The following is a 19,343-nucleotide window of genomic DNA, read 5'->3' on the forward strand; positions in this document are numbered from 1 at the left end:
AAGGAGAACACAGTGGCAGTCATTAATATCTTTGCTATTTTCTCCTTAGCACATAGGAGATGATAATATCTGCAGTATTCCCTACTGAATACAAGTGGGGGAAAATCATATATGACTGTTGTAAAGTTCCAGTTCTGCAACTGGATTCATTTGGAAACCCACGTGTTATTGCCTTCGATGGGGCTCCTCCCACATAAATTCAATTGCAAGATCCACATCTAACTTTGTTAAACACTACATGAATCACTTGAGAGCCAGCAAAAATAATTAGTGCCTATGACGTTATGTCTTTAAAAATAGGTTTTTTTTAATCCAGACTAACTGCCAATGTCTTCTGATGTCAGATTTTCTTGGTGTCCTTCTGCCAACCTGTCATAATTAATCCTCTTTTTTGCATTTTTATTCTGATGGGCACAAAATATATTTCCCACACATCTCATATAACCCAAGCAGGTCCTCTGGCTTAGCCTTTGCCAAGTCAAAAGCCAAGTACACATCTCCTCTTTTGTTTTCATTTTCTAATATTATTTTCACCACCTCAGAGGTGGTAAAAAGAATATCATCCAAGCTTAGATGATCAAGACAGAGAGGGACACAGACCTCATGCAAGTGAAGGAAAGTCCATTTTCAAATTAACAGGAATCTGATTTCAGGCAAATTTGGAGATCACACCAGATATACGGTTGTTTTAAAGTAGGTAAGTCAAAAAAATTTAGAAAAAAAATGTTGTATCGACTCAACTTTGAGCCTATACAGCATTGAGATGAATCCATATCAATGATGCATTAGCGAGCAAAAGATTATGATGTCACCACAAACATCATGAAGTTACCATTTCCAAAACAGTAAAGCAGAAAAACAGATTTACAGGATCGGATAGGCCAGGATAGGGTGTTTTGTTTTTTGTGTGAAAGGATAATCAGTAAGGTATGCTAAACACTTGTTTTCTGTATTCTTTCTTAATATGGCATACACACTTTTTACATAAGACAGGAGGACTAAAGATTTTAAAATAATAAAAGAAAAAGATTGGATTGAAATAATTCAGCTTGTATCTGTTTTTCCATTTTGATTTCTTTATTGTTTGTTCATTTCATGAATTGGGTTATTCCCCCTCAAAATTACTAAGACCTCGTAAATTCAACTTTTTGCTTCTATCCTTACAGTCCTGGTATATTTATTATATGTTTAAGAGGGGATGAGATGAAGGAGAGGAATAAATAAATAGGTGAAGCTGCAGCAAATGGCACAAGGATACAGTCCCTTCCTGGAAAGAGGATTTTGTGGCGAACCATTTCTCCCATAATGCATCCCACAGACCATATATCCACTAGAACAGCAGAGACAGGGAAGTGTAGAAGGGGGGAAAAAGCAAAGTTAACTAAGACACTTCACTCCTAAAGGAGGGGAAAAAGAGCAGGTTGATCAGAACAGTACAGTTTTTTCTCCACCCACCAAACGCTAAAATAAGTAAATAGATAAAAGCACTATCAGGCTCAGTAAAATTAAAAAATATATTTAAAATATCAGCATTGTCAGGGTTTTCATTACACTAACTGAAATAAAAATATGAACCTTTTTTCACAGGAAAACCAACAGAGGTTTGTCAATACAGTCTCTTTCTGATTCAGGCAACATGAACAATGCACCTAGACCCAATGAACTCACAAGCAGGCTTCACGTGTTAGACATGATCAGCTGATCAGTTTCCAATCTATGTTAAAACCATCCAGGGGGTTTCAGCAGAGGGCTTACTGCTATGCTTTCTAATACACGTGAAAAAGGAAGGCATGAACTTGAAGGGGAGCTCTCTCATTTTGCCCTCATCCTGCCCCTGAGATTGTGTGGAACCCACAGGGTAAAAAGGGCACAACGCTAGCCAGAAAGTAAAAATAAATAGAGATGTACAGCTGTCTTGGGTCTGCAAGGACAAACTGCACTCAGTGGGTGGGAAAAATACAAAGGCCGAAAATAAAAACCCAAATCCTTACCAAAAAAAAAGTGATCATCTGGAATCACCTTCTACTTGGCTTTTGGGTCAGCTTATGGGTTTATTACTGCAGTACTGAATCTGAACCTGCAGCCCTCACTCACACTAACTGTCCTAACTGGGACATAAGTAAGGACTGAAGGTCAGGACCCCATCCTACAGTCACTGAGTATTGCAAACTCCTGCTGCAAGATCCAGCTCCATGTAGGGGAAAGAACACAGAGTCTGGACTACACTGCCTATGCTGGGTACTGTATAGGTACTAAAATACAGAATGCTGCATAGAGTGAATACCAGCATGTCTTCTAGGAAGGTTTCTATGCTTCCCATCCTGACTTCACGTACTGGATGCAATGTGCACTGCTCATCTGTTTGGTTTAGGTGAGGTTTTTCTTCCTTGAAATTGTACAAGGAGGGGGGGAAAAGACAGATACTTGATGATACAGAGTGCAAAGAAAGAAAGGTTCAGCACTCTGAATGGTGAAGAAAAAACTATTTTTCAAGAAACTGCCATATTTTCCCAACTTCAACTCCTTGTTTTGTGATAATTTTTTGGAATGTACAACCAATTTCTCCTCTTTTTCTTCTCCCCTTTTCGTCCTTTAAAAAACAAAATAAAAACAAGCAAACCAAAACTTTTTGTTGTTGTTGGTAAAACAAAATAAGGGTGAAATGTTTCATCTGGGAAAGGAGGGTAGAGGTATTGGGTGCACAGGACAGCTAAAGCATGCCTGAGGTGGGGTTAGAGTTTTCTTCTTTGTGGTAGTTTTGGTTCCTTCCAAGGGAAGTTCAGCAAAATAACGCTAACTATGCATTGTTAGCCAATCGGGTGCAGAGAGAAAATGAAAGCAGCGAACAATCTTCGTAGTCAGCATACAAAGTGGGGAGGAAAAAATGGGGGAGCTCATGTAGCACGGCAGCACAGGCCTGAGCAGCGGTGTGGAGAACAATCTTTCCCATTGACTTCAGTGAGACCTGGATCAGGTCCCTTGTACACATCAGCTCCTCAGATTTGCTGATCCGCATTTCCTTTATTCATTGTTTCAAATTTAATTTATTTTTTAAATGTTTGCCTGTTTTATCTTGCTCAATTGAAATAAAAAAGCTTCCTGCTCGCTTTGAGCCTGATCCATGGCCCATTGACATTAATGGGAATCTCTCCATTAACTTCTAGGGCACTCGATCCGTCCCTTTGAGAGTTGCACACATTCTGAGTGCCTCCGCAAATCTGTCTTTCACTTGACCACAAAACTGCCCCAAACTTTTCCCAGCTGCCACTATAACAGCATGAAACCAGAGGAAATTTCTCTGCTGTGTCAAACACAACAACAAACTCATTTTGTGAAAGAGATTAGGGACTGATGACATGTGTGTTGATCTCAGTTAAGATTTTTGGAGGCACTCAGTTGATGAGAAAGCCAAAGTGCAACATATTTAGCACTTGTGCTATTTTTTTCCTAATTACTAACTACAGTATTAAAACCTGCATTGTGAATCCATGAATATTACCAGCAATTCATGTAATGAAATAGCTTACAGGCGTGTTATGAGCATGCCTGTATTATCGCTTGAGTAAAGAAATCCATCTAAAAAACCAAGCATACAATGTCATTGTCAGCTGAAGAATGCTGTCAGTGTTACTTCAAATTCTACTGCATGTTAGTTGGATTCTCCAACTTAACGTAAAATAGTTTGGAGCTTCTGCTACTTTCCCATTACAGTTGTCATTGAAAAGGTCTTCTCATCTAACAGATTGCTTTAGCATCAGAAATAATATAATAGACTTTTCTCCACAACATTTCCTACTCTTCTTTCCAGCTTGGTCTACCTAGCACCTATAAAGTTCAATTATGTTATAGAACAAGAACTATGTATTTGATAAAGCTTTCCTTTTATCCCTCCTACAATGAACTCTTTCTTATAGGCACCTCTGTAATATGCTAGCTCTACCTGCATCCCATAGCCTGGTCAAGGACAGAAAGATATACCATCAGTAGGTTTTTCACAGCAGAGCTCTCTGTCTAAGCAAGGAGGATTACATACAAGCGAAACAACAAAAAAGTACCATAGTTCAGTTTCCTCCTCTTCCTCCCTTCTCTTTCCACTAAAGATGGGCTCAAGCTGCACAATTCACATCTAGATCTTGTATACCCTAACGGCGGGTTGTTAGAGTCTGGAATGTTAGTTCAGCCTATTATACATATAGAAGCCATTCTTGAGATTCAAATCTGGGTCTGCATCTTGAAACATTTGGGAATGTTTGGATTCCAAATTTGGTTTGGTTCCATCTCTTCTTTCCTCCTCACTGGAGAGGTCTGAGATTCAGAAGAGCTGGCTTTTCATCCATTTGGCAACCCTAACAATTCCCATACTATCTCTGGGTCACAGCAGCCTTTACGGGTACACACTTTCTTCAGCCGCCTAGTCAGGCAAAGGAGTGCTGGTCAATCACAGGTTGTTAACCTGCAATACTATGTGGTTAAATTCAATGCAAACTGCATGACAAGTATCATCAGATATTGCAGTTTGATTGTAATACTGGGAAAATTCAGATCTAACATCACTTTAGTTTTTAAATTCAAGGTGTTCTTTACTGCTATTATTCCCCTCTCCTGGTGCCCATAAATTGTCACAAGAGCCCTGGCCCTGCCGGCCACATAGCCTTTGCTATTGAGGTACAGCCCTACCGTTCTCCTTGTAGCCCATTCCCAAGATGACCTCTGGTGCTCTGTAATAACGTGTCACCACATAGGGAGTCATCATGAAGCTGGTGCCTGCAGTCCTGGCCAGTCCAAAGTCCAGAATCTTCAACGTGCAATCGGACTTTACCACAATATTACTTGGTTTTAAATCCTGCAAGAGAGACAAAGGAAAACAGACATGACTGCCATCTGTGAAGGCCGTGCACAATGGTGATCTGGATCAATGCTTTGGGTGGACCTCTAAACACTTCGCTGCTCCATAGCTGCATGTGCGTGCAGTCAGTCACGAAAGGCACTTTTTAGCCTGTGTCTGAATCCTGTTGTTGCTTTGGCACCTCCTATTGGAATGTGTGCTCTAGAGATATAGTCCAGATCCTTCAAGCAGCTTAATTCCATCAAGAAGGACACTGCTAAATTGGAGAAATTTCAGGGAAGTCGGGGAATGATTAAATGATTAGAAAACATGCCTCTCTCAGTGACAGCCTGAAGGATCTCCATCTATTTTGCTTAACAAAGAGAAGACTGAGGGATGACTTGATCACAGTACTTCAAGTACTTACATGGGGAACAGATATTTGATAATGGGTTCCTCAATCTATCCGACAAAGATATAACAAGACCCAATGGCTGAAGCTGAAGCTAGACAAATTCTGACTGGAAATAAGGCATACATTTTTAATAGTGATGGTAATTAACCATTGAAACAATTTACCGAGGTTCATGGTGGATTTTCCATCAGTGATAACTTTTAAATCAAGACTTTTTAAAGATATTCTGTAGTTCAAAAGGAATTATTCTGGGGAGTTCTATAACCTGTGTTATACAGGAGATCAAAGTAGATGATCACAATGGTCCCTTCTGGCCTTCGTAACTTTGAATACTTTCCTCTGGATGGTGGAAGCATTCTGCTGTTAAATTAATAGCTCTAAAAGGCTTATAGATTCAGAGTTATGAAATATTTTTGTTTATACTTTATTCTGAGTGGGGCAGCGCTCACTGTGCTCCAATAACTAGAACCATTTTGAACTGTGTATGCAGGTTCATGTGAATATTTTATTTACAAAAACAATCTGACCCCTTCTTTACCTGGAACACTATGGGAACCATAGCAGCCAAACATACTACATCCTCTACACCAGTGGTTCTCAAACTTTTGTTTTACTGGTGACCCCTTTCACATAGCAAGCTTCTGAGTGCGGCCCCTCTTATCAATTAGGAACATGTTTTTATATATTTAACACCATTATAAATGCTGGAGGCAAAGCAGAGTTTGGGGAGGAGGTGACAGCTAATGAGCCCCCCCCATGTAATAGCCTCGTGACCCCCCTGAGGGTTCCTGACCCCCAGTTTGAGAACCCTCGCTCTACAAAATATATGTTTTAGGAAAGGAGGTCTTTGTATATTATAAAGTAACATCGAACATGAAAATCATTTCATCAATCTTTCTTCCCTTCCCTTCAGAAGCCATAAAAATTACTGTTTTTTGAGCAGAGGTTCCCAGGCTATTTTCATAGTGTGGACCACATCTTAAGAGAAAGGTTGTCTCATGGACATTTTCCCATGCATTCAGGGTCAGCTGGACCACTTCCCATCCTGTTCACAATTGTATGGATCATTTACTCTAGTATCAACAATTGCACGGACCACCTATCTTCTCATTCATTCCTGTAGCAACGACAGCAATTGCTTACATGATAAAATAACGTTGGGACCGTATTTAACATATGTTTAGCACTCTTTTCATGCATTTAAGCAAATGAAAATGAGGAGAACCAATTACATAAGACCAGACAGCTCTCCATGGAACTCCACCAAATGATTCATGGACCACAGTTTGGACACCATCAATTTATAGCAGTTTAATGCACTATAGCTTACATTAGTTTAAACTGTCAGCCTTCAGAGAGATAGCAACAGCTTCAGGAGAAAGTGCAGTTATTGCCACCTTCTCCAATAATCATAATCACTGTGTGTCTTACACTAACTATGACTCATTCCTTTTTTGTTTGATTATTAACTTGACAAATGTCCTTATCCCTAACATACAACCATGCAGCTAACTTGCCAGACACGTAGGCTATTGACAGATAAGTCTCAATATTTACATTGAGAAGGCTGGGTCTTGATGAAGGAGTTTAATCACAAAGTTTGCATGTTGACATGACCAAGACTCTTAACAACAACAACTACCGGTATCTTGTCCTTCAAAGTGCAGTTCCCTTACCCTGTGAATGATTCCCGCAGAGTGAAGGTGCTTGATCCCACACAGCATTTGGTAGAGCAGGTAAGACATTCGTTCATGGTCTAATTCCATCTGAATCACCTGGCACAAGTTGGCATCCATCAATTCCATTACCAGGTAACTAGATAGGAGAGTAAAGTCATACAGTTTTTTCCTGCACAGGAATGGAGCTTCCAGTAACTTCTGTGCAATAATCAACATTCACGTCTCTCTCTTCACAGTTTGCTTCTTTTTTATTTCCACTGTGAGATGGTAACACAGATGGAGAAAAGATTTTGAACTGGCCATTCACCTGAGCCCCAGCACAAATCTCAGTAATACTTGAACCATTCTGTGATTTGTCTCCCATTGCAGCATTCCAAGAATGCCCCATTGACATCCTTTGAATATCGGGGATTACCTGGCACACTCCATAGCACAGCGACTGTGCTCTACATGGGCACACAAGGCAGCAGGATCCTCAAACATGCTGATGCCACATGCACCAAGCTGCAAGCCTTTTCTCATGAGAAATGGCTATTGTAATTTGATCAGAGGATTTCTTCCAGAGATCCTGGACTGATGAAGGTAGGAAGGGTAAATATCTATTACCACAATAAATTTGTTTGAAGTGTTTATAAGTCTAGGTGATCCTATATGGTTTTAATGCCAATTAACTAATCCAACTGTACACTGTGCTTCTGCTAAATAAGATAGAGTGATAGTCTTAATCGGATTTTAACTCAGTCCTCCAGAAGTGATCAGTTAATACATTTAACCCATCAGCTCCGTTTTTAAGGGACATTTATTCTTAAGTAGAGATGGACCTTAACTGGGGCACCAGATCCAAACTCCCTCAAACTCTGGGAAGACTCTAGATCTAGATTTATATGTGAGCTTCCCAACTCAGGCTCACCTCACCAATTCTCTGCAGAGGACTACAATAACAAGATTATTGCAATGGAGCAGCACATCTTTGTGCAGACACATAGACAGTACTTGCCTGACTCCAAACAATGCTAGTAACTCCTCCCTTTTATGATACGGCAATATGGAGCAAGGTGCTATAGACTGAAAGGCAGAAGCCATTTAAGTGACATAAAACGGCAACGCTTGCGACTATCTGAAATTTGATTCAGGGCCAGTTCATTAAATGCAGTAGCGCCCATGGTGTACACAATGTTCAGTGGAGCTCACACCCTGCCACTATTTCCCAAGGCAAAAAAATTTGACACAGTCAAAGGTTATCCCACAATAAATATGAAAGAGAAAAAATGTTTCACATCAGTCTCTTTTACAATGATATTATTTCAAGGTGAATCACCACATTTTAAAGCACTCCCACATACCTTGGAGAGTTATACAACAACATTTCCTGAGCAAACCAATAACACAAAGGAACAAAGTACACTTTCTCGTAGATGCTCCTATTCCTCCACACTACCTGTCTTAAGAACAGCCATTAGCACGCTTTGCACACATGTTCTATTCCAGAACTTAGATACAAAGGTGATAGCTGCCTTATAAATTTGATTCAGGGCAAGTTCACTAAAATAGACCAGTCTACATTTCCAAATTCTATTTAAAGCTTCATTTTCACAAGATAATTTTCTAGAGGAGCTCATCCTTTTTATTATATTGGGATTTTTATGTTCACTATACAATATCAATGCCCACCGCCCTCTAAAGCTTTAGTTTAATTATTGCCCGTGTTACTTACACATCCTGGAATTCCTCCAGAGATTTCTGTGGTGTGAAGACATTTAATAAACTGATAATCTGAAAAGCAGAGTAAGACAGAGGGAGGGAGAGAGAAGATAAAACATATGCAGTTGATCACATTTTGAAGGACTGCTGTATTAAATAATAGCATCGGTTTTTCACTGTTCAATTTGCACTGACAAGTCCTGCCATAGTTGCTAGTAGGCAGCTGGTAAATTTCAGAACAATTTTTCAGAGCTCCATTATTGTTCAGGATGCATTTGAAAGGGTGTGTGAGAGAGGAGTGGTGATGGACAGCAACTGATCAAAATGTTGAAGCCATTAGTCTTGTGAATTCTGGAGCTGCAGGTTCAAATTCCAGCCTCAACTCAAACAAATGTGACAGTCCTTGTAAAGTCACTGGCCATTTCTGGTATATCAAGGCTATGTGTCTGTGGGGAGAAATAATCAAACATCATCCTATTAAACACAAAACACAGGACTTTCCATTCTCTCGGACATGTCTTACATTTTTTGGCACAGATGCTCTTTCATAAAAAAAAAAATCCAATTCCCAGCTGTCTTGCTGTCATACATACATCTCAAAATGGGAGAACCTCAGAGAGCTCTGGAAAGTGGCCAGAGGTGTCCTGCACATCACTCTGTTTTTTAAAGTGAGATTCCAGAGAACACAGCCAGTAGGGAATGCTGCTGACAGGAATCTGCCGGAGAGTTGGCAGTGCCTAGGAGGCAGCACAAAGCCACAGTACCTCTAGGGAGGGAGGGTTGTGGGACTTGGGACCTGAATTCCCTTCCTTCCCCCACCCCACATGAAAAGAGAAGGAAGAATTCTCAGGAAACTCCATGAAAGGAACCTTACAGAGTCTTTATCCCCACTTGGCTCCCTTGGCAGGCTTTCTTAGTGGGAAAACGTGACTATCTGGGCTTATATTTTTTTAAAGAAAGTCTTAATTTTCTTTCTTACTGCTCTATCCACCTCTTTGCCTCTGCACTTTTATCTTTCCTCCACCATCTTACCTTGCTTCTTCCCCCTTTTCTCAATATTTTTGAGATCTCTCTCTTCTAGTGGTTCCTCTGAAAGCTTTAACAACAGACAGCCAAAACTTAAGAGCAGGTAATAGGTTTACAGCTGTTGTGTTATATACAGTAGAACCTGAGAGTTATGAACACCTCATGAATGGAGGTTATTCGTAACTCTGAACTGTTCATAACTGAACAAAATGTTATGGTTGTTCTTTCAAAAGATTATAGCTTACCTTTGACTTACTACAGCTTTGAAACTTTGCTGCTTTTAATTTAAATGAAAAAAATGCTGCTTCTAATTTAAATGAAACAAGCACAGAAACAGTTTCCTTACCTGGTCAAATTATTTTTTTAAATTTCCCCTTTTTTTCATAGTCTCTGTTTAACACAGTACTGTGCTGTATTTGCTCTTCTTTTTTTTTTTGGTTTCTGCTGCTGCCTGAGTGCATACTTCCAATTCCAAATGAGGTGTGTGGTGGACTGGTCAGTCTGTATCTCTGGTGTTTGTAACTCTCAGGTTCTACTGTATAGTACTTTTGTAATAGTCTAATTTTCAAATCAACCCCATCTTTCTAGCCTTCTGCCCCTTACAGTACATTAAGAATCATGGGTAATAATGCACCATGCAACCTCTAGTTAAGTGCCAAGCACAACTCACCCAGCTCTATATTTTCAAACTGGTGTGCAGGGATCTAAATCATGCTGTTTCCATCCAAGCCAATGGCAATGAGACAGCTAGAGCCCTGCACAACTCTTTGAAAATTTAAGGACAACTCAGTGTTTAGAAAAGTACAGCAAAATAACTCTAAGTGGACTCTGTGAAGTGTCTGCCAGGCACACTATTCATTTGTAAATTAAAGGATCAAACGAATAGTCACTAGCGATAAGGTAGTAACAGGAGACTGGTGGTAAATTTCTATCTGCAACCTTCAGAGAAAGTCTTTGGATTGCACAGATTTTCATTCCAAACTCTTTGTGATTTCAGGGCTCTCCCTCATTGAAAGAAAAAAACATGTAGCCAATTCTGTTCTCTCCCTGTGAACTAAAGATTGAGAAATAGTGTGTCAAATCTTACAGTCTATTAGGCTTCTCATGCTCATTTATTCAGTTTCTGTGGAGAGGAAGATCTGAGAAAAGTGTTTACAGGTAATGAACTGTTATTCATTTACTCTCAAAGGAAACTAATGTGCACTGTCTATTGTCACTATTATTTGTAGCATCCCCAATGGGCTAAAATCAGTCCACAGACATAGGAAGATACTAGCCTTGGATCTTAAGAGCCAGTAGTGACAATAAACTATGCTACAAATAAAAGGATATATGCAGTTTGCTTTTCTCCCATGAGTAGTTCTACTGATTTCATTGGGACTTCCATAACATGGTTTGGGCAATTATGATATAAGGGCACTAACAGGAGTGGCAAGTTTGCACAAAAAAGAAACTAGCAAAGAAACATTTCAACAATGTGATGGGGTACCCATGGGTATCCCCTGGCCACAAGCCACACTATCCTGTATTAAACATATCATTCCAATCTTTGAATACCATATACTGGCCATTCCAGTATAATGCTAAAGAAAATGTTTATACGCAAGGCAAGTAGAGGTAAGGAGAATTAAGAAGGACTAAAAAATCTACCGTCACTGTTCATTTCTTAAGATTAAGAAGAAATAAAACAAAATAGTATGTGGCTTCAGAGATTCTAGTTATACAGCCTTAGCATGAACTATTCAAACAGTTGGCAATAAAGTAACCAGTAATAGCGTCTTACATGACAGAGGAAAAGCATATCAGATTCCCATTGTGCTCCATAGGCTCTTTACAGGGTTATCAATAAACAGAATCTTCATAATGACAATACAACCAAATACTCCAATAGAGGGGGCTAGATTGTGACTTCAGGGAGAGCTCTGTGCAAGGGGTGTGCTTTTACTGCACCACTATAGAAGTAGCTCCTGGAGGTAGCATGATTCAGAGATATTCCCCTGAGTCACAATCCCTCTCCTGCTACCTCCATGCTCCTGGAAGGATAGTAATTTACTGCTGGCCAATACCAGCAAACAGAGGGTGAAGCTAAAGCTCCATCCATTCTTTGCCCACCTCCTCTGGAGAAAGAGCAAGCACAGGAGTAGTCATGCTTACTCATGTGTGCCAGGACCTAAAGTTAGGGTAGCCCATGTAGGGTTCTTACAATATGTAGGTGTGTAGTCTGGGTTAAGATCTAGCCCTTAAAATAGCAAAAGTCGTAAGTTAAAGTATCTCATTACAGATGTGACTTTTTTCCTAACAAATTAAGCACCCAACAACCACTTGGTCCCCGCAAGAAAACTTACATTTTTATGGTTCACACACTTCATGAGGACCAGCTCCCTATAAGCCCGTTTGGCATGTGTTTGATTCTGAAATGGTCGGCTGAGCTTCTTAATAGCCACATTTCTGTCAAGGACAGCATCATATGCAGCGCTGCAATGATTACAAATACAAGATTTATATATTTTAAAAGGATATTCTTCAGTTTTAAGGGTGAATGGGATGTCTGGAATTTCCATTCAGGTGTCTTCTTAATTAGCCAGAACTACAGAGACAGACATGGGAATAACGGGCAAGGGAAATCCACACTCGCAGAGGGAGTGAGATCTTACAGCAATGGAACAGAGTACACACCATTACTTATAATTAATTTCAACAGCAGCATAAGATTTACATGCGAAGTGGGAAAGACCTATTAAACATAAAAAATCACTGTAAAAGATGGATTTTACTAAAGACTAGGAAAAACCTAAGGAAGCAAAGAGATTCAGAAGTGTCTCTCTATCGGCGAGAGTTCTCATCTTTGTTTGGAACACTGGAAGACTGTTGAGGATTAGAATAAACCTGAGTTTTTGCTGTCTTCAGTGCAAAGCACACCTCTTTATGACTGCATAAAGATATTAGAGCTGGAATACCTATCATGGGCACAATAAAACTAGCGTCATTGGAGTGATCCTGAAACCAGAACAAAACTTTCCTACTCATATCTCCTTTTTCTGTGATTTTGCATATCCATGTTGCCTCTGAAACATTATCTGGATATATGTTTGGTTTAATGTTTTATTCTTATGATAGTAAACTCACTAGAGAGCTATAGTCAACTTATGCTAAATTGATAAGGATGCTAGTAAAACCTTCCATTCTCATGCCAAGCTAATGCTGAAAACAATAGCATTTGATTTGAATAAGGAATAAGTAAGGAACAAAGAACAGGTCTTAAGTTAAATTTCTGGGAAATCATTATGTTGTTTGTGTGCACATGCAGACACTCAAAACTTCACTACTCTCTGTTCCACGAGCAATATGTATTTATTTGCTCTTGCCTTCTCTAACAAAACATACAGTGACATGTCTATATAACAAACCCAAACAAACAAAACAACAAACATACTATCAAAACAAGATATTCCACTACATATATTTTCCTCTGGGAAGAGGAAGAGAGAACAAACATGTGACAGAAGTTAGTAATATTGCTTAATGCACTTGCGAAAGGCACTCGGATACTGCGGTGATGACTGCCATATAGGAAGCTACACAGAATAGAATAGAATAGAATAGGACTATCGCTGTCGCTTTTCCCACCACCATTAAGGATTTATTCAGCAACTGGCTCAGTGAACAAATCCCAACTTTCTCTAAAGAGAGTTAATAATAATAATAGTTCCCTTTTGATTTAATTTCTTAAACCATTTCTCTAGAATGAATCATCATATTCCAATAATACTGGAAATGAAACCCTTTCAGAATAATGCTTACCATTTACATATCTGAATTTTAAAAATTAATTTGTAAGATGTGTCTGATGAAAACTCAAAGAACATGAAAAAAATTACAAGAAAAAGCAAGCAAACAAACAAACCCAGGCTCCAATTGTTTTCAACCAGATATCTGTCTTACTTAAGTCAGCAACTAACAAAGTGTGTATGAAATGAGTGTTTTTAACAATGCTCTTTATGATCATTTCCCTCCTCTGGGTGAAGTTAAGTAATTCAATTTTGTTTTAGACAAAAAGAATTACGTGAACCAAACCGCATAATTTTCCAATAATGTTGTGTATGATCTCAGACTGTATATTATCAATTGCCATTGCTTTATAACACCACACATCAAGAGCATAAAGAATCATTTCTAGGGACTATTTTTCTAAAAGCAAAGAACAGCATCTTAGTTTAACGAATAAATTAAACCCGAGTTCAGAGGATAAATAATTTTTTTTTCAAAAACCTAGTTTCTCTCATCCATTATTATTTTCTCATCATTATTCTCTTATTCTTTATTATTTCAACAACAGTGAAAAATAAAAATGTTTCTTGTCACTAGCATCTGCAGACTGGAAAGACTACAAAGACCAAAGAAAAGTGAAAATAACTTATCTTGTACACTTTGGGCCTGCTCTGAGACTTACTGAAGTCAATTATGGAAAGACTCCTGTTTACGTCAGAGGGCTTTGGGTCAGACCCATCTCTAGATCTCAAAACGCTTATAATCAGAAATTAAACTTCCCACCACCCGTGAGTTAAAGTAATATCACCACATGGTGGGAGAAGAAACTGATGTCAGGAACAGAACTGAGTCCTCCTGACTGCCAGTCCTGTGCCTTAACAAGACCAACCTTGTTCCTCCTTGTTAAAGACTACAGAGAAACTGATGAGCTCTGCATACTTAGCAGACTATTGCCTCCTGCACCAAGGAATGTCTCTCACATGCCTCCTGCAGGATGCAAAAGAAACCAGAAAACACTTTATTCTCCATCATCAGCACTATTAATATGGATCTGAATAAATATATTACCCAGCAGTTCCTGGTGTTGCATTTACTTTTCCAAATGGCACAACTGAGTCTCCTCTTTTCTTTCTCTTGCAGGACACCAAAAGCAATTCTATTAATTAAGAATCACTGCTATTTTATAAATTACTTGTGCATTAAAAGCCCCTTCTGAGGAAGTTTTGCCATTGACATCAATGGAGTCAGCATTTCACTCTACCTATTTAACTCTAGCACAACTGAAAAAAACAGCTCAAAATGTTGAGATTGTAACATGACACACAATAAAGTGGTCTTTAAATAACCCTGATCTATAGTACTGAAACCTATCTACATCAAGAGTCAGATTGTTGGTGTCACAAAGCATAACCCTAAGTAACTTAAAAAGGTAAAAGGCAATAAGGATATGGAATCTCCCTGTTTAGGCCTCAGATGAGCAAAAGTCCCTCCATGTTTAAACTCTAATTGACCTAACAGGCCAATAAATAGAAAAGGCCAGGTGCAACATCCGTTATTAGTTGCCATACAGCTCAAACCAGTATAAGGCAGAACTAATGAGGCCTGCATACTTTTGGCCGAGGGAGAGGAGATAACGGTTCACAAAGAAGAAAGGACAAGGTCGTAATTCAAAGGAGTGGACCTAACAAGATAGACTTGTAGTCTCCAGCCTTGATTAACTGTTTAGTGTAACTGCTTGATGTAACTGCTACGAGGGGGAAAAGGGAGAGGGAGAAAAGAAGAGACGGGCTTAGCTAAAAGTAAAGTATAAAAAAGGTAAACTGCTTGTATTAGATGTGCTGGATCTGAGGAGTGCCAAGTCTCCCAGCACCTCTTTGAGTTCAAATAAACTTGTGTTTTGCTTCTCCACCCTGGTGAGTTTATTGGCGCTAAGCACTCCAGGCCCGAACCACTGTTGCTTGCCTCGGGCAGCTTCTGTGCCTGCAACAAGATTGGAGTGAATCTTTAATCGTGAAATGTGTCTGTTATAACAAAAGTAGAGATATAACTTTAACTGACATTCAAGAGGAAGAGCAGTGACCTACATATCAGAGTCAGAGGATTTTTTTTTAAATCCCTTTTCCCAGGCTTTCCGATTACTTCAAATTCCCTCTTCCCTGACTTTAGACACCTACCACCATTACTATCCTCTCTGAAGCAATATCTTTTTGAGATTCAAAAAGCCAGATAATTTCTCCCATCCTAAGAAAGATGTTATTGGACATTTGGTCCATGAATTGATTTATGGACATTTAGACACACGATCACCATATTCCAAAACAAATGTTTCTTTTCTCAAATTAAGATCCCAGTTCAGGAAAGTGTTGTTATTAAGCTCATGCTTCAACATCCTTCCTTAAGGTCAAGCACATTCTGAAGGGTTTTATTAACTGGGCCTTGGAATTCACTTAAACTTATAAATTCTAATTTTGGAGTTTAACTCAAAACTTATGATCTGTAACTTCAGTTTCTCTTTGCCAAAATGAAAGGTCACAGTTGCTATAATTTTTTTTGAAATTATTTTTATATTATTTTCAAAAAAAGATTTCTCTGATCAAGTGGGAATGTTTAGTATAGACTTCCATCTTGTAAATGAAATGTTTTTTTTAAAAAGCACATTTTACATTTTCCTTGAAGATAGTTTAAATGAAGAGGAAAGCATTTCACATAATTAAAAATTAATCATGGACATGTTTCTAAAGGTTTTAGGAAATTTCAAAATACTCTAGAGCTCTACCATCCCTACACAGGGCATGCTTCTAAACCTCTTTGGAGCCAATAGAGTCTTTCCACTTACTTCAACGAGCTTTAGATCAGGCCCGTATGCCGTAACATCCAGAATTAATTAATTTGAGCCTGAACAGACAAAAGAGGAAGTTTCAGTTTTGTGGTCAGGAAGGAATCTTCTCAGCATACATGGCTTATTGGCAGTGATTTTGGGTTTTTTCCCACCTTCCCCTGGAGCATTAAGCAGAGGTCTCCTATGGCGATTGGGTGGAAAGAATCATATAATATCAGGGTTTGAAGGGACCTCAGGAGGTCATCTAGTCCAAACCCGTGCGCAAAGCAGGACCAATCCCCAGCTAAATCATCCCAGCCAAGGCTTTGTCAAGCCTGACCTTAAAAACCTCTAAGGAAGGAGATTCCACCACCTCCCTAGGTAACCCATTCCAGTGCTTCACCACCCTCCTAGCGAAAAAGTTTTTCCTAATATGCTAATAAACCTCTACCACTGCAACTTGAGACCATTACTCCTTGTTCTGTCATCTGCTACCACTGAGAACAGTCTAGATTCATCCTCTTTGGAATTCCCTTTCAGGTAGTTGAAAGCAGCTATCAAATCCCCCCTTCATTCTTCTCTTCTGCAGACTAAACAATCCCAGATTCCCTCAGCCTCTCCTTGTAAGTCATGTGCTCTAGCCCCCTAATCATTTTTGTTGATCTCTGCTGGACTCTTTCCAATTTTTCCACATCCTCCTTGTAGTGTGGGGCCCAAAACTGTACACAGAACTCCGGATGAGGCCTCCTCAATGCTGAATAGAGGGGAATGATCATGTCCCTCGATCAGCTGGCAATGCCCCTACTTATACAGCCCAAAACACCGTTAGCCTTCTTGGCAACAAGGGCACACTCTTGACTCATATCCAGCTTCTTGTCCGCTGTAGCCCCTAGGTCCTTTTCTGCAGAATTCTGCATAGTCATTCAGTCCCTAGTCTGTAGCAGTGCATGGGATTCTTCCTTCCTAAGTGCAAGACTCTGCACTTGTCCTTGTTGAACCTCATCAGATTTCTTTTGGCCCAATCCTCTAATTTGCCTAGGTCCCTCTGTATCCTACCTCTACCCTCCAGCATATCTACCACTCCTCCCAATTTAGTGTCATCTGCAAACTTCCAGAGGTGCACTCCACGCCATCCTCCAGATCATAAATGAAGATATTGAACAAAACCGGCCCCAGGACTGACCCTTGGGGCACTCCACCTGATACCAGCTGACAACTAGACATGGAGCCATTGATCACTACCCATTGAGCCTGACGATTTAGCCAGCTTTCTATCCACCTTATAGTCCATTCATCCAGCCCATACTTCTTTAACTTGCTGGCAAGAATACTGTGGGAATCCCACATTATCAATTTCTACCAAATACAGAAGGTCAGGTAGTGATGAACCTTTAAGCTTCACATCTTCTACATTTGTATGTATGTTAATGATCATTACCAGGTTCACCATTTACCAACAGTTACCTCACAGTGGTATCCAAGTAAACACAGTAATTTCCCAACATAACTACAGGGAAATACTGCACCATCTCTCATGCTGTCCCCAGGGGTCTGTATTGGGACCAGTACTATTCAACGTATTTATAAATGATCTGGACAAAGAGGTAAACAATGAGATGGCAAAATCTGCAGATGATACAAAACTACTCAAGATAGTTAAGTCCAAAGCAGACTGAAAAGAGGTTTCACAAAACTGCGTGATTGGGTAACAAAATGGCAGATGAAATTCAGTGTTGATAAATGCACAGTAATGCACATTGGAAAACATAATCCCAGCTATACATATAAAATGATGGGATCTAAATTAGCTGTTACCACTTGTAGCTGGATGGTTACCTGCTCCTGCCCAGAGGGGTTTAAAACAGCCCTAGAGGAGGGCTGTGGAAGGGCAAGATGCCTGGGCTGATTGGGAGGAAGCAGGCTCAGCTGGGGTCATGCCCCAATCAGGGCCCAGCTGGCCCTATAAAGGCTTAAGCCAGGAACTCAAGCAGACAGTCTCTCCTTGTGTTCAGAGAGAGGAGGGACTGGCTGCAGGGAGGTTAACCAGCTATCTGGAGTGTAGCAGGGCTGGGAAAAGGCCAAGGGAGCCAGGGAGCTCTGGCCTAGGAAAGCCTCAGGCTACAGGCCTGGTAAGGCCTTTAGGTACTGGGTTGCAGGGGGAAGCCCATGGATAGCCAGAGGTAGCAATTCCAAACCCCTTTGCCTGTGATGAATGGCTGATACTGCAGTCTGCCCCAGTGAACAGGGGCTAGATGGAGACTGGGCAGTAGCCAAGACTGAGGTGAAGTGGGGATAGTGGGTGGGGGTTCCCCTGGGAGGGGGAGACCCAGAACTGTGGAGGGTACTGTCAGGGGGCAGCACCGGGGTCCTAGGAGGGAAATGGGGGCTAGCAGTGGTAGCGGATCACCGGCTGACAGAGTGCGCTCCTGAGTCGAGGAGTTCATCCCCAGAGATGACCAGTGGGAGGCACCATAGGGTGCATCCCGCACGTTTACCCCTCTCAAGAAAGAGACCTTGGAGTCATTGTGGATAGTTCTCTGAAAACATCCACTCAATGTGCACTTGCAGTCAAAAAAAACGAACAGAAAGGGATAGATAATAAATCAGAAAATATCATATTGCCTCTATATAAATCCATGGTATGCCCACATCTTGAGTACTGCGTGCAGATGTGGTTGTCCCATCTCAAGAAAGATATACTGGAACTGGAAAAGGTTCGGAAAAGGGTAACAAAAATTGTTAGTGGCATGGAACAGCTTCCATATGAGGAGAGATTAATAAGACTGGGGCTTTTCAGTTTGGAAAAGAGATAACTAAGGGGGGGATACAACAGAGGTCTATAAAATCATGACTGGTGTGGAAAAAGTAAATAAGGAAGTGTTGTTTATTTACTCCTTCTCATAACACAAGAACTAGGTGTCACAAAATGAAATGAATAGGCAGCAGGATTAAAACAAATGAAAGGAAATATTTCTTCACACAACGCACAGTCAACCTGTGGAACTCTTTGCCAGAGGATGTTGAGAATTCCAAGACTACAACAGGGTTCAAAAAAGAACTAGATAAATTCTTGGAGGATAGGTCCATCAATGGCTATTAGCCAGGATGGGC

The 19,343-nt window shown here is 40.1% G+C and overlaps 1 protein-coding gene across 13 annotated transcripts in view; it reads right to left on the bottom strand.

The window, feature by feature from the left end:
• Nucleotides 1–19,343, bottom strand: part of MAPK10 (mitogen-activated protein kinase 10) — a 265,869-nt gene that overhangs the window by 64,230 nt on the left and 182,296 nt on the right. For 11 of the 13 annotated variants that reach the window (XM_050945171.1, XM_050945170.1, XM_050945174.1 and 8 more), the window contains 5 exons: nucleotides 11,992–12,121; nucleotides 8,634–8,692; nucleotides 6,917–7,055; nucleotides 4,678–4,843; nucleotides 1,259–1,330 (listed from right to left, as the gene is read on the bottom strand). In XM_050945171.1, the coding sequence (XP_050801128.1) occupies nucleotides 1,259–1,330; nucleotides 4,678–4,843; nucleotides 6,917–7,055; nucleotides 8,634–8,692; nucleotides 11,992–12,121 (566 nt within the window). The remainder of the gene's footprint in view (nucleotides 1–1,258; nucleotides 1,331–4,677; nucleotides 4,844–6,916; nucleotides 7,056–8,633; nucleotides 8,693–11,991; nucleotides 12,122–19,343) is intronic. The other 2 variants (XM_050945175.1, XM_050945168.1) reach the window with 1 other exon arrangement.

This window comes from Gopherus flavomarginatus, chromosome 3, assembly GCF_025201925.1.
Source record: "Gopherus flavomarginatus isolate rGopFla2 chromosome 3, rGopFla2.mat.asm, whole genome shotgun sequence".
Lineage (NCBI taxonomy): Eukaryota > Metazoa > Chordata > Testudines > Testudinidae > Gopherus > Gopherus flavomarginatus.